The sequence below is a fragment of the Hibiscus syriacus genome, unplaced genomic scaffold (assembly GCF_006381635.1).
Source record: "Hibiscus syriacus cultivar Baekdansim isolate YM2019G1 unplaced genomic scaffold, ASM638163v2 tig00116971_pilon, whole genome shotgun sequence".
NCBI classification, from domain to species: Eukaryota; Viridiplantae; Streptophyta; class Magnoliopsida; order Malvales; family Malvaceae; genus Hibiscus; species Hibiscus syriacus.
The window spans coordinates 5,782,431-5,797,510 of NW_024063495.1; the positions used below are offsets into that span (position 1 = coordinate 5,782,431).

Genomic DNA, 15,080 nt, shown 5'->3' on the forward strand with positions numbered 1-15,080 from the left:
CTCATTTATAGCCTTAGGCCTGATGGACCTTTTTGCCTTAATTTTTTAATAAAATAAGTGTTTAATGTTTTATTTAGTAATCATTTTAAGATTGTTATGTTATACCTAGGGATGGATTGGGGAAGCATGTGAGGGCACTCATCCCTCCTAAAATATTTGAATTCTCATATATTTTAAAATTTTATGATTATTTTCTATTGATAAATTTTTTTCATTCCCTAAAATTTTATAAATTCATTACCCTTTAAAATTTTATAACTCCTCCCCCAACATAAAATCATGTGTATATCCCTAATCATACCCGTTTAAAAAATATTATCCAATGAATGTATGATATTTAGCACTCATTCATCTTCTTTTATAACTCATTTTCTTTTTTTTCTCTTTATATTATAATCAATTTTAGGTGACTCAAAAATATTAAGTCCTTAAAAATAAATATTTTATATTATAAAAATAAATTATTTTTAATCATCATAGCCTTACATTTAACATCAGCACTATAAATCAATATATAAACTCCACTACACATAGAAAGGGGTTGGTTTTCTCTTTCCTTGATCTTTGCTTTGGCACTCTATTTCTCTCTTCTCTCGTTATTGCCAATATTATCATTCGACGGCCGATTTACCATCAATTATAACACTTTTTCTTTTGATTACCGATTGAATCAACTAATTATCAACAGTATACTAATCACTAGATTACAACATGTTTTGACAACATTGCCGGACATCTTGTTTCATGGGTTGTTGGGCTATTTGGGCCATACAAAAGAACTACTCTTTTTCTTTTGATGGAATTCCAGTAATTCCTGCATAATTTCTTACAATGGTGGTGAGACAGATCCCCTAAGTCTTTGATCCATCTCTTGTTGTATTAGAGCCGGATTAATTATAATGCATTCGATAATACTATAATATTTAAATAACATTCGATAATACATTCATCGTCGAAACATATCTAGACATGGAATCAATCCCTCACCTTAGATTCAATTTCAGTGTAATACTTTTTAAAAGCTCTAGGTAAATAGACAGGCAACAAAAACCCAAATAGATTGAAGCACCAAAGCCCCATATTAGCCAAAGCAAGCACTCTCCCAACGTAAACTCTGTTACTAGATGCATGCTCATTATCCACCTTTGAAAACTCAGACCTCACCCACTCCACCAGCGTGAAAATCCTCCGGGAATTGTAAAGAACCGGAACAAAGACCTGAACCGGAATCGAATACCTGTCCGTAAACGCCACCCCTTCCATGAAAACTTGGCTAGTCACAAGGAAAAGATGCGGCCCGCTGCCTTCTCCCCTTGGCTATCACCTTCAACAATCCCGTGTAGGGTTGTAAATGAGACGAGACAGATCACGAGCTACTCGAGATCGACTCGATCAAGGCTCGATAAATATTCGGATCGAATGGACTCGACTCGAGCTCGACTCGAGTTCTTAACGAGCCGAAACGAGCTACTCGATATTCGACTCAAAAAGCACGTGAGCAGCTCGAAGAAAATGTTATATTATAATTTTAGATTTTTAAAATTACATTATAAAAATTTTATTAAAAATACATTACTGATAATTATAAAATTTTAAAAATATATTAAAAATTCTATAATACAACTACCCTGAAATTTTTAATTTTTTTATTTATCTAACCCAAGTCCAATTGTTACATTGTATATTACTAAAAGAAAAATAAAAGCTCATTTAAATAAGCACATGTTAAATTACACCCTAAACCTTAAATCCTAAATTATAAACCCTAAACCCTAAATACTAAATACTAAACCCTAAACTCTAAACCCTTAATCTAATTATGTGATAGGGGTTAAATTATGCACATGAAGGTAACATACAAATTATGCAAAATGAAATTAATGAAATTAACAAGGGTTTATATGTAAATAAACTAATAAATCACACTTGGTCAAATCAATCAATAGGTCCATTATCAAAACAAACAGTGATCAAAACATAAAATAAAAATAAATTAACAACCCGAATCATAAAAACGTAAACTTTGATTAATGACGAAATCAGAAGATTACAAATATAACAGGTCCTAAAATGCTAATACTCCATTTCTAAAACACGGGCTACCCCTTAGTCCTCGAAGCGTTGCCATTTTGGTACTGCTTAAAGCTACGTCGTTTTGGTCGTTGGAATATAAAGGAAGATTAGGGTGAAACGCTTAACCTAAATCATTTCCTCATCTCTCCTCAACGAGACACAACCCGCCGCTCTCTCATCTCCCTACCTTCTATCATTTTTCCTCACTCAACCCTAACAGAGACCCACAGCCTCTGTGGCTTCAGCCGCCTAGTGTTCCGATGTGGAACTTAAACTTTACCTAAATAGATTCTGGTGACAACCTTCATAAAAAACATCCCAAAACCTTAAACTTAAATCCAGAATACCCTCGTAAATACCCAGCTTCACCACCCCGTAGCCCTGTCAGACCACGGCCACTGCGACATTCGCCGTCCCAACGGGCTCTGATGAAGAGCCCTAACGCCCGGACCACTCTTTCCTCACTGGCCTAGGCAAGAAACCCAAACTTACTGAACCTCTCCTCTCCCCACAAACCCCAACGACTAACCTAGAAAACCCCTCAAATCCCTAGAACACGAAGTTTGAATCCCACATGCACGACTGGAAAATCGTAAAAGATGAAGGGTTTACCTTCCCCTAGATGATATCGTGGTTCCTAGCGAAGGCAACGATAGGTTATGGATTAGAAAAATAAGTTTTTTATTTTGCTCGATGGTGGGTTCTTTGGTTGATGATGGATTATTTCTGTTGATTTTTCTTGTTTTTGACCTTGTTGCTTGGTTGTTCCTGATGGCTCGTAGTTTCTAGTTTTTCCTAGTTGGTCACTGTTTTTTTTGGTTTTGTGTCTTTAGTTTCCTTTGATGTGTGTTTTCTGGTTTTTCTCTCGATGATAGCTGATGACCGACTCTTGTTTCTTGGTTGCTTTTATCTTCCTGCTTTTCTCATCCCCTTGCATCATCGGAGAACAAAAACAAGTATTTTATCTATGGATGTTCATAGAGGTGATGTTACATCTAGTCGTTTGTATAAGCTTTTGCAAGACATTTTTAGTGGAGAAACATCTGTACCGCGTGTGAAGTTTGAACTTGATTCATATTTGGGTCTCAAATAGGTGATAAACAGTAAACAGAACCGTAGAGACTCTCTGTAAAGTTATGTTTTTAGTTTGACACGTTTTTGGTTTGCAGTTGTTTGAGAATGTTGAAGTTGATAAACCTGCTTCTAGTCGTTCAGCATTAATTGAGATTTATGTTTTGGGGCTAAGGTATAAAGCCCCTGCAAAGATTGATCCACGTCTTCTTGACTTCAAGCATCTATTTTAAGGATCAATAGAACCATAAAAGAAGGTTTTTGTTTCATTTTATGTTTCAAACTCTCTCCTTTGCCCTATTGATTGTATTTATTCTCATCTTTTTTTCTTTCTACACATGCTTGATGTAGGTGATTGATGTACTTAGGGTAAGTAAACAAAAGAGACACCATGATGGGTAAGTTTTCCCTTTATCATACAACAATGTAACTACTTTGTTCATATTTTGGTAAATATTTTCAAGTGTTTACTTTGTTTCTAACTACATGCCGACCACAGGTATGGAGATGGGGAGACAATCTCGAAGAATGTGTCTACTGCTGCTGACTTCATTTGGTCTGATTCTCCTCTTAAAATCCTTGGTTCGGTTACTACCATAACTTTTGAGGATCTAGCTTCATTGCCTATTAAGGATCACAGTTCTACCTCAGAAGAGGTGATTATCTTTTCAATATTTCTAGTCTTACCTGCCTTGAAACATGTCGTTACTTACTTTGCTAGTGTCTTGATAGGTCAAAGCTCTTTGTGATGATTTGTGTGTTCTACAAAAGCAGGATTTCAAGTATCTTTTGAAGTAAAAAACATAATTATTTTCAGTTTTTCCCTTTTTGAGATTTTTAAGTCTAAACAATTTGTGATAATAAGAAAATATATGAGTAAAGCTATAATCAGAGCACTAGGTACATACTACTATGAGTGGGAACTTAATTTGACATGTTGCAATATTTTGTAAGCAAACTTGACATGTTACAATATTTTGTAAGTAAATTTGACATGTTGCTGCCATCTTTTGTAAGTAAGCTTAACTGGATGATATCATTTTTTGTATTTTTTTAAGTAAACATGCATCTATCATGATATTGTTATCTTTTGTAAGGAAAATAGTGTCATCTTGTATAAATTTGGATATGTTGTCATTTTTTTCATCTTTTTATAAATTTAGATGTGTTGTCATATTTTGTAAACTTTCAATACATTTGAAGTTTTAAAAACTTCAAAGCTTATATTAATTATCCTAAATTTCTTGTAATTGTATTTTTATTTTTTAGATTTTTTATAGTTCATACAATCATATTATAATGTATTGGTGATGGTTGATTAAAGGGAAAATTATTTATATATTTTAAATGTAATATAAGATTTTTGTAGGTTCAAATTCGAGTTTGAGTTAGAGCTTGAATTGATCTCAAAATCGAGCTTCAATCGAGCTCCTGAATTTTTTTGAGTTCGAGCCTTTTCGAGTTCGAGTTTCAAAAATATATTTCGAGTTCGAGCTGAGCTTCATAATTTTTATCTCGTGAGTTTTTGAGTCGAGTCGAACCTACGTTTAAAGTTTTCGAGTTCGAGTTGAGCTCAGCAATACTCGAGCTCTACTCGGCTGGTTTACACCCCTAATCCCGTGAATGATGTAAGCCACCGAGAAATAAAGTCCGATGAAGGCGCTGAACGTCATGTACGAGCGAAAAATCTTGTTTCGTTGATCGAAGACTATACAGTCTTTTAGAGGGGCATTCCGAGGGAAGGCAACTTTGAAAAGCAAGTGCATGTAGACGATGGAGAAAACCACAAAGGCCAAGTCCTCGAGGCTAATCATATAACACCCCAACCCGTACCCGACTCGAATACGAGTCCGAGATATCACTTTGACTTTTAAAACTTTGACTCTTAAAGAAAAACCCCGGGAATTTAAAACTTTGTTTAAAACAAAATATGTTAATTTACATAAAAGAGACCATAAAATACAAACTCAATCAGAGTGCTCATAATTAACGACTTATTACGTCCCAACACTCTTTACACAACAAAATACCTACTTTATCGATTACTTCTGATCTGATCTTCTAGTAATAATACTATCCTTGCTACTTCTATTCTTGCTCTTCTCGTTTCCTGGTATCTACGTGTAAATCACTTACACGCTAAGTCATAGACTTAGTGAGGCAATAAATAAACATGTAACAGTAGATTCATGAATATGCATTCTTACCATTTGATCATGATATTTCAATATGCATGTATATATTTCATATGACATATATAACCAAGTCATGCACACATAAAACTTACCTTTTTGCATCACTTTCACTTTAATTTATATTTCAATTGCCCATGTATATTGTTGTTGAGAACAAAGGTATGTGAGTACATTGAGGTTGTGCACTAATGTTGTCACCACAGCTCGTATAAATTCCCTCATGGGCACCGAACATTTGTTCAGTATTCGTCCCGAAGGACTACTATATATGTCCTGTAGGACCACTACGTCTTGAAGGACTACGTCCCGAAAGACTACAATACCCTCGACTCTTGGCATGGCAACTATACCTATAGCTCTCGTATCATATACTATGGGCATTTACTATGAATACATTTCTCATCACTTGTTCTTTCTTTTCTGTCAGATACCACATGTATGTGTAACCATATATTTCATATCATATCACATGTATCACGTATTGCATATTCACATATCATTTCATATATTCACATAGCTTATCTCATTTCACATTGGTCATGTCTCATAACATATATCACACATGCATATAATCATGTATATCATATTATATATCTTATGTTTTATGCTCTTATGTCTATGCATATCATATAACATATATAATAACCTATACTCATTTCATGTATTCATGCACATGTAAGAATCACAAATCAAATAACATTTTAGGAGTCACTTATTACCATAGTAACTCCATCACTAGCTCATCTCAAGCCAATGTTCGTTCAATAATATAAGTACAATTAAAATTGCACTCACCTTAGCCGTATTTGCTTTGATTCGATCCTAATCCTTTGATTATTCCGGAACTTGTTTAGACTCAATATCTACATAAATATAACATTTCAAAACAACTATCAGAAGCCTAAACCTTAAACTTGATGTTAACAACTTAAACCAAATTAAAGAACTAAATTCTATTTTTCATTTAGGGGGAGTCGATACCCCCCCAGGGGAATCGATACCCCCTGAACATACTAGAATTTTTCATTCAAGAGGGGGAATCGATTTCCATTCATAGGGTATCGGTTCCCTCTACCCAGAAATTGTATTTTAAGCCTGAAAATCATCAATTCTTCATTCAATTCTTCTATTTTAAACCTCTACCATGTCATTAAACTTAACTACCATTACTTAAACCAACTTATATCCATGAAAATCATCTATAACTTCAAAATCCTATCCTTCATATGTAATTCAAGAATCATACTCAAATTTCAATATGTTCTAAATAAAATTCTAACACTTCATGTTCCTTAATTAACATGATGACAAGTCAAATTTAACTTCAAATTCAACTTATCAACTCTTTTCCATAATTTCATATAAAATCTCGTTTCCTTTAATCTTTTATAACTTCATCTTTTGATCATAAGACAACTTAAGCTTTCCTTAAGCTTAGTTATCATCTAATGATCAAAACCTAACCTTTAATTTAACAAATAACTAACAAATCAGAAAACTCACCTTATGCTATGGCTCTCTCGTATGGAAGAACAAAGAGGAGAAAAAGAAGATTCTCTAGATATTTCTTCTTATCCATTTCCCCCGTATATATCCCCACATATCACATTTTAATTCATTTAATGGTTAAATGACCATTTTTCCCTTTAATTCCTTTAATAATTACTAATAACTTTCAGGAAATATTTCTGAACAAATCATTGGACTATACAAATATCCTACTTAAATCACCAAACTCTGAAGTTTTACGATTTAGTCACTAACCTATATTTTGGGATATTACAAATCTCTCCCCTTAAGAAAATTCGAGGATGAATTTTCATTGTATAAAGAGATGGGGATATTGAATCTTCATGTCCTCTTCACGTTCCCACGTCGCTTCTTCCACCTTGTGATTTCTCCACAACATTTTGACTAATGGAATAGTATTGTTCCTTAATTGTTTAACTTCATGGGCTAAAATTCGGACCGATTATTCCTTATATGTCAAATCTGATTGCACTTCAATTTATTCTGGTGATATAATATGGGAGGGATCAGATCGATACTTTCGAAACATTGAAACATGAAAGACATTGTGAATTTTCTCCATTTCAGGTGGCAAAGCTAATTGATATGCCACTGGTCCCACTCTCTTAACGATTTCATGTGGTCCAATAAACCGAGGACTCAATTTTCCTTTACGTCCGAATCTCAATGCTTTCTTCGACGGAGACACTTTCAAGAACACTTTATCTCCAATTTGAAACTCAATTTCTTTCTTTTTTAAATCAACATATGATTTCTGTCTATCAGATGAAGCTTTCAGATTATTCTGAATTACTTGAACTTTCTCTTCCATTTTCTGAATCAACTTAGGACCAATAACTTCTCGATCCTTAAGTTCATACCAATTCAAGGGTGTACGACATCTTCTCCCATATAAAGCTTCATAGGGAGCCATTTTGATGTTTGACTAATAACTATTGTTGTACGCAAATTCAGCAAGTGGCAAATACCTTTCCCACGATCCTTTGAATTCAATTACACAAGCTCTTAGCATATCCTCTAGAATTTGGATAGTTCGTTCGGATTGTCCATCGGTCTGAGGATGAAACGATGTGCTAAAGTTCAGTCGTGTGCCCAATGCTCCATGTAAAGACTTCCAAAATTATGATGTGAATCTAGGATCCTGATCAGAAACTATGGAAACATGTACACCATGTAACCGTATAATCTCTCTAATATACAACTCAATATATTTATCCATAGAGAAATCAGCTCGTATCAGAATGAAATAAGCTGACTTAGTAACATGTCTACAATCACCCATATTGAATCTCTTTTGTTCAGAGTTAAAGGCAACCCCATCACAAAATCCATCGTCACATTCTCCCATTTCCATTGAGAAATTGAAATTGATTGTAATAGTCCCGATGGAACCTGATGCTCAGCCTTGACTTGTTGACAAGTCAAACACTTAGATACAAATTCTGTAATGTTTTTTTCATTCCAGGCCACCAATATCGACTTTTAAGATCCATATATATTTTGTTTCCACCTGGATGCATCGTTAATGGACTATAGTGAGCTTCCATTAATAAATCATTCTTTAATTCATTAACATCTGGAATCACTAGCCTCCCTTGATAATATAGGTTCCCATCAGTTTTCATCTCATAATTTGTACACTCTCTATTCTTTATTTGCTGCAATTTCTTTGAACACATTTCATCTTTAGCTTGCAATTCTTTAATTTGATCTAACCATGATGGTTTGATAGTCAATTCCGCACAAATTGCACCATTTTCGCCTAATGATAGTTTAGCATCCATAGCTCGTAAGGCTGCAAACATCTTTCGGCTTAAGGCATCTGCTACCACATTTGCCTTTCCGGGATGGAAATAAATCACAACATCATAATCCTTGAGAAATTTCACCCATCTTCTCTATCTTAAATTTAACTCTTTCTGAGTCATCAAGTACTTTAAACTTTTGTGATCCGTATACAAGTAGCATTTTTCACTATACAAGTAATAACGCCAGATCTTTAAAGCGAACACTACTGTAACCATCTCCAGATCGTGTGTCGGATATTTCTTCTCATGCGGTTTTAATTGTCTCGAAGCATAGGCCACCACCTTGTTTTCTTGCATTAATACACATCCCAAGCCATTATGAGATGCATCACTATACACTACAAAGTCCTTGCCAGACTCAGGTTGGACTAACACTGGAGCTTCTGTCAAAATCTTCTTTAACTTTTCAAAACTCTTTTGGCATTCTTGAGTCCAAGTAAATTTTACTTCCTTTCTCAACAGCTTAGTTAGGGGTAATGTTATTATTGAAAAGTTTTTAACGAACCTTCGATAATAACCAGCTAACCCTAGAAAACTTCGAACTTCTAACACATTCTTTGGAACTTCCCACTCCAGAATAACTTTAATCTTTTGAGGATCCACTCGAACTCCTTCTGCAGAAATTACATGACCAAGAAATGCCACTTCATTCAACCAGAATTCACATTTAGAGAATTTAGCATAAAGCTTAGTGTCTCGTAAATTCTGCAAGACAATTCTCAAATGAGAACTATGCTCTTCCTCTGACTTTGAATATATTAAAATATCATCAATGAAAACCACTACGAACTGATCCAAATAGGGTTGAAAAATTATGTTCATTAAATCCATGAAAACAACTGGTGCATTCGTAACTCCAAACGACATTACAATAAACTCATAGTGACCATATCTTGTTCTAAACGCCGTCTTTGGAACATCTTTCTCTTGAATCTTTAATTGATGATAACCCGAACGTAGATCAATTTTTGAGAACACTGAAACTCCCTTTAATTGATCAAATAAGTCATCGATTCGAGGAAGTGGATATTTATTCTTGATAGTCACTTTATTGAGCTGCCTGTAGTCGATACAGAGTCGTATTGATCCAGTAATTCCTGTAATTGAATCTTTAATTCTTGCAACTCTTTTAGAGCCATTCTGTATGGTGCCATTGCAATGGGCGCTGTTCCCAGTATTATCTCAATCTGAAATTCTACCTCTCTGTCCGGAGGTAAACCTGGCAATTCTGCAGGAAATACATCAGAGAACTCTCTTACGATAGGAATTTCTTCAATCTCTTTGTCTTTGGCTCTTACAACCACCACACTAGCAATGAACCCTTGATATCCTTGTAACAATAACTTCTTTGCCGTCATCACTGAGATTACATTTGCCAATGGATTCTACCCTTCACTAAACACCACAATTTCTACCTCTTCTGGACTTCTCAACGTTACTCTTTTCAGTCTACAGTCGACATTAGCATAATAACGATATAACCAATCCATTCCCAGTATAACTTCAAATTATTCAAAAGGTAATTCCATCAAATTAGCAAGGAATTCAATTCCCTGAATTCGTATGGGACACCCTTGACTCACTATATTTACCCGAGCACTGTGCCCTAACGAATTCATCAATATCACCTCATTGTTAGTAGCTTCTAATTTAATGTTCAATTCTCTCACTAACTTACTAATAATATATGAATATGTAGACCCCGTATTAATCAATACCATAACATATTTATCAAACAGCAGAAAGGTACCTGTTATAATCTTCGGATCATCCCGATCTTTATTAGTCCTGAGATTATACACTCGAGCAGTGGAACATATCTCTTGTTGAGAAGAGGACTCTGACTGACTTATTCCTCTGCCTTTACCTCTTCCCCTTTGGCCTGTAGAAATAAACCTCTCTGGCTGTGCAGATTTATCGACTACCCTAAGATAATCCCGAACAAAATGTCAGGTGTCCCCACATCTAAAGCAAGCTCCAGAAATCCTTCTACATATCCCAGAATGATTCTTTCGACAATGTAGGCATTGTCTGTCTTGACTCTGGTTAAATATTCCAGCTTCAGATCCCACTGATTGAGTTTGTCTACCTCTTATCGGATTTGATCCTCTAGCTGAGGATACCACTGACTCCGATCTAGCTTGAGGTCGAGAACCAGCATCTCTGCCTCTTTTTTACGGTGCGAAACTCGAAGAAGCACACGTTCTCTTGACTCTTTGAGTCCTTGAATTTTCAAATCTCTCGTTCTGAGCTTTTTCCAGAGCTTTAGCACGGTTGACTACTTCTTGAAACGAAGATAAATTCAAGACAATCAACATTTCCTTCAACCAAGGATGTAACCCCTCTACGAACCACTCATAAGCATCATTCTCAGTAGGAACAAGCTCGACAACAAAGCGGCTCAACTTATTGAATTCACACTCGTACTTATATACAACGTGATTCCATTGTTTCAGATTCATGAACTCTTGCTTTATTTGTCGAACAAATTTATCTCTGATGTACTTATGCTTGAACTCTTCAAAAAACAAGGACCAAGTTACTTGATCATCAGACATTCTCAATGTAACGTTGGACCACCAAATTCTTGCTTGCCCTCGAAGCAAGGAGACGACTCCATCCAACTTGTCAACATCGGAACAATGAAGTCCCTCAAGCATGATTTTCACATCATTAAGCCAAAGGTCCGCAGTAACATGACCTTCATCAGCTTCCTCTTTAAACTCTAGAGCTCCTAAACCCTTCAACTCTTTTGCAACATTCATTTTTGGAGTTGAAGTAACAGGAGGTTAAAAACGCGTCAATATTGCGTCTAAAGTTCTAAAGAATACATCTTGATCATTCACAGGCACTCCAGAGGGTGTATGTTCTTCACTCTGTCTGGCCAGGGCAGGTGAATTACTACTTTCAGCAGATATATCATCTCCCACTTCATTTCTAGAACTACATTGTCCAGACATCTATAAAAATACAATCATATAGTTCTATTAGCACAACAATATACTTACTATTCCATCAGATCAGAAGTTTTCACTATTTTGTTAGCATGTATACCTTATAAAACACTCTAAACTCTGGTTTATGTCGAGAATCGACTAAACCTTAACTCTGATGCCATTACTGTAACACCCCAACCCGTACCCGACTCGAATACGAGTCCGAGGTGTCACTTTGACTTTTAAAACTTTGACTCTTAAAGAAAAACCCCGGGAATTTAAAACTTTGTTTAAAACAAAATACGTTAATTTACATAAAAGAGACCATAAAATACAAACTCGATCAGAGAGCTCATAATTAATGACTTATTACATGCCAATACTCTTTACACAACAAAATACATACTTTGTCGATTACTTCTAATCTGATCTTCTAGTAATAATACTGTCCTTGCTACTTCTATTCTTGCTCTTCTCATTTCTTGGTACCTACATGTAAATCACTTATACGCTAAGTCATAGACTTAGTGAGGCAATAAATAAACATGTAACAGTAGATTCCTGAATATGCATTCTTACCATTTGATCATGATATTTCAATATGCATGTATATATTTCATATGACATATATAACCAAGTCATGCACACATGAAACTTACCTTTATGCATCACTTTCACTTTAATTTATACTTCAATTGCCCATGTATATTGTTGTTGAGAACAAAGGTATGTGAGTACATTGAGGTTGTGCACTACTGTTGTCACCACAGCTCGTATAAATTCCCTCATGGGCACCGAACATTTGTTCAGTATTTTTCCCGAAGGACTGCTATATATGTCCCGTAGGACCACTACGTCTCGAAGGACTACGTCCCGAAGGACTACAATACCCTCGACTCTTGGCATGTCAACTATACCTATAGCTCTCGTAGCATATACTATGGGCATTTACTATGAATACATTTCTCATCACTTGTTCTTTCTTTTCTGTCACATACCACATGTATGTGTAACCATATATTTCATATCATATCACATGTATCACGTATTTCATATTCACATGTCATTTCATATATTCACATAGCTTATCTCATTTCACATTGGTCATGTCTTATAGCATATATCACATATGCATATAATCATGTATATCATATCATATATCTTATGTTTTATGCTCTTATGTCTATGCATATTATATAACATATATAATAACCTATACACATTTCATGTATTCATGCACATGTAAGAATCACAAATCAAATAACATTTTAGGATTCACTTCTTACCTTAGTAACTTCATCACTAGCTCATCGCAAGCCAATGTTCGTTCAATAATATAAGTACAATTAAAATTGCACTCACTTTAGCCGTATTTGCTTTGATTCGATCCTAATCCTTTGATTATTCCGGAACTTGTTTAGACTCAATATCTACATAAATATAACATTTCAAAACAACTATCAGAAGCCTAAACCTTAAACTTGATGTTAACAACTTAAACCAAATTAAAGAACCAAATTCTATTTTTCATTTAGGGGGAATCGATACCCCCTGATCATACTGGAATTTTTCGTTCAAGAGGGGGAATCGATTCCCATTCATAGGGTATCGGTTTCCGCTACCCAGAAATTGTATTTTAAGCCCGAAAATCATCAATTCTTCATTCAATTCTTCTATTTTAAACCGTACCATGTCATTAAACTCAACTACCATTACTTAAACCAACTTATATCCATGAAAATCATCTATAACTTCAAAATCCTATCCTTCATGTGTAATTTAAGAATCATACTAAAATTCAATATGTTCTAAATACAATTCTAACACTTCATATTCCTTAATTAACATGATGACAAGTCAAATTTAACTTCAAATTCAACTTATCAACTCTTTTCCATAATTTCATATAAAATCTCGTTTCCTTTAATCTTTTATAACTTCTTCATCTTTTGATCATAAGACAACTTAAGCTTCCCTTAAGCGTAGTTATCATCTAATGATCAAAACCTAACCTTTAATTTAACAAATAATTAACAAATCAGAAAACTCACCTTATGCTATGGCTCTCTCGTATGGAAGAACAAAGAGGAGAAGAAGAAGAATCTCTAGATATTTCTTCTTATCCATTTCCCCCGTATATATCCCCAACATATCACATTTTAATGGTTAAATGACCATTTTGCCATTTAATTCATTTAATAATTACTAATAACTTTCAGGAAATATTTCCGAACAAATCATTGGACCATACAAATATCCTACTTAAATCACCAAACTCTGAAGTTTTATGATTTAGTAACTAACCCGTATTTTGGGATATTACAAATCATGCCTCTTGCGGTGAGGATGAACATAACAGCGAGACAATTGAGTTGCCTGAGGCTGAGACCAACCCCTCCTGCCATTTCTTTATTTTCTATCCTTCTTTACTTCTTCTTTCCCTAGCAAAGAAAACAAGTGAAATAAATTTTCCTGGAAAAGTTAGTATGGAGAGTAATAGAAAAAATTCAAGTCGTGGAGAGTAATGTAATGTAAGGCGGAGAGAACGAGACGTGGAACTTTGGATAGGATTTGGCAATGGAGGGTTGAGGTGATGAAGGAGGGAAAGTGGCAGCCGTGGAGGATTGGCATGGAATTGGAAACATATAATTAGAAGAGCTAATATTACTTTTGGTAAATTATAAATTTCATACTCAACTTTTTTTTTATTTCTGTTCCGGTCATTAAAATTGAAACATATTCAATTTTTTCACTCAACCTTGACATTACTCTTGTTTTAATCATTCCGTTGTTGAATAATCAATGACGTTAACATATGATACCAAAATAACATCATTTTAAAAACGATATTTTTGTATCCATATAAAACTTATTTTTCTTCCTCTTTTTTGTAATTTTTTTTCATATCTTCTCTCTTTTTTTAAAATAAGTTGGGTTGCATTGTTTTTATCAGTATCAGTTTGGGAGATGTTTCAAAAGTAAGATAATGGGTCATAGTGGCTCTAATAAGGTGGATTTTGAGAGTTCTGATTTAGATGTGGATCCTGCATGAATTCCTTCTATTTTATTTTGATTTTTTTAGAAAAAAATAAAGTCTCATTTATTTAAATCATTGGATCAAACTGCACAAACAATCTTTGATATTCTTTTCATTTGTTATGCTACCATTGTATATATTTTCTAGTTCCCACACCACTAATTTTACAAATATCCTATTTAGCTCTATCACATTATTTTGTAAAATTTAAAAAAATATATTAAATAACAGAAAACAGTTTCAGTAATATAATAATTTGATCTACACAACAATTTCTCCTCTTTTTAACTTTAGATCAGTTTAGTCCTTTTGTGCGCATAATTAGGAATATAAGATGGGCTCTTCCATTGTCCTCAATGGTTTGGAGCTCTTTTACTTGACTTTGGGAAGGTTAAATGCTTGGTAATTAAAAAAGAAAATCAATATAAAA

At 34.4% G+C, this 15,080-nt stretch overlaps 1 protein-coding gene across 1 annotated transcript; it reads right to left on the bottom strand.

Moving 5' to 3' along the window:
- Positions 1 to 975: 975 nt before the first annotated feature.
- Positions 976 to 14,140, bottom strand: LOC120191860. Its single transcript, XM_039194748.1, has 3 exons — positions 13,944 to 14,140; positions 4,728 to 4,958; positions 976 to 1,317 (listed from the first exon to the last, which is right to left on the bottom strand). The coding sequence occupies exons 1-3, from the start codon at positions 14,016 to 14,018 to the stop codon at positions 976 to 978; spliced, it is 648 nt and encodes a 215-aa protein (XP_039050679.1). The 5' UTR covers positions 14,019 to 14,140.
- Between the last annotated feature and the right edge of the window lie 940 nt (positions 14,141 to 15,080).

Coding starts and splice junctions, on each gene's coding strand:
- LOC120191860 (XM_039194748.1), bottom strand. CDS start 14,018: ATGGCAGGAGGGGTTGGTCTCAGCCTCAGGCAACTCAATTGTCTCGCT. Junction 4,959..13,943: donor TCATCCTCACCGCAAGAGGC/ATGATTTGTAAT, acceptor TTGGGGTGTTAT/ATGATTAGCCTCGAGGACTT. Junction 1,318..4,727: donor ACCAGCCGAGTAGAGCTCGA/GTATTGCTGAGC, acceptor TGAAGGTGATAG/CCAAGGGGAGAAGGCAGCGG.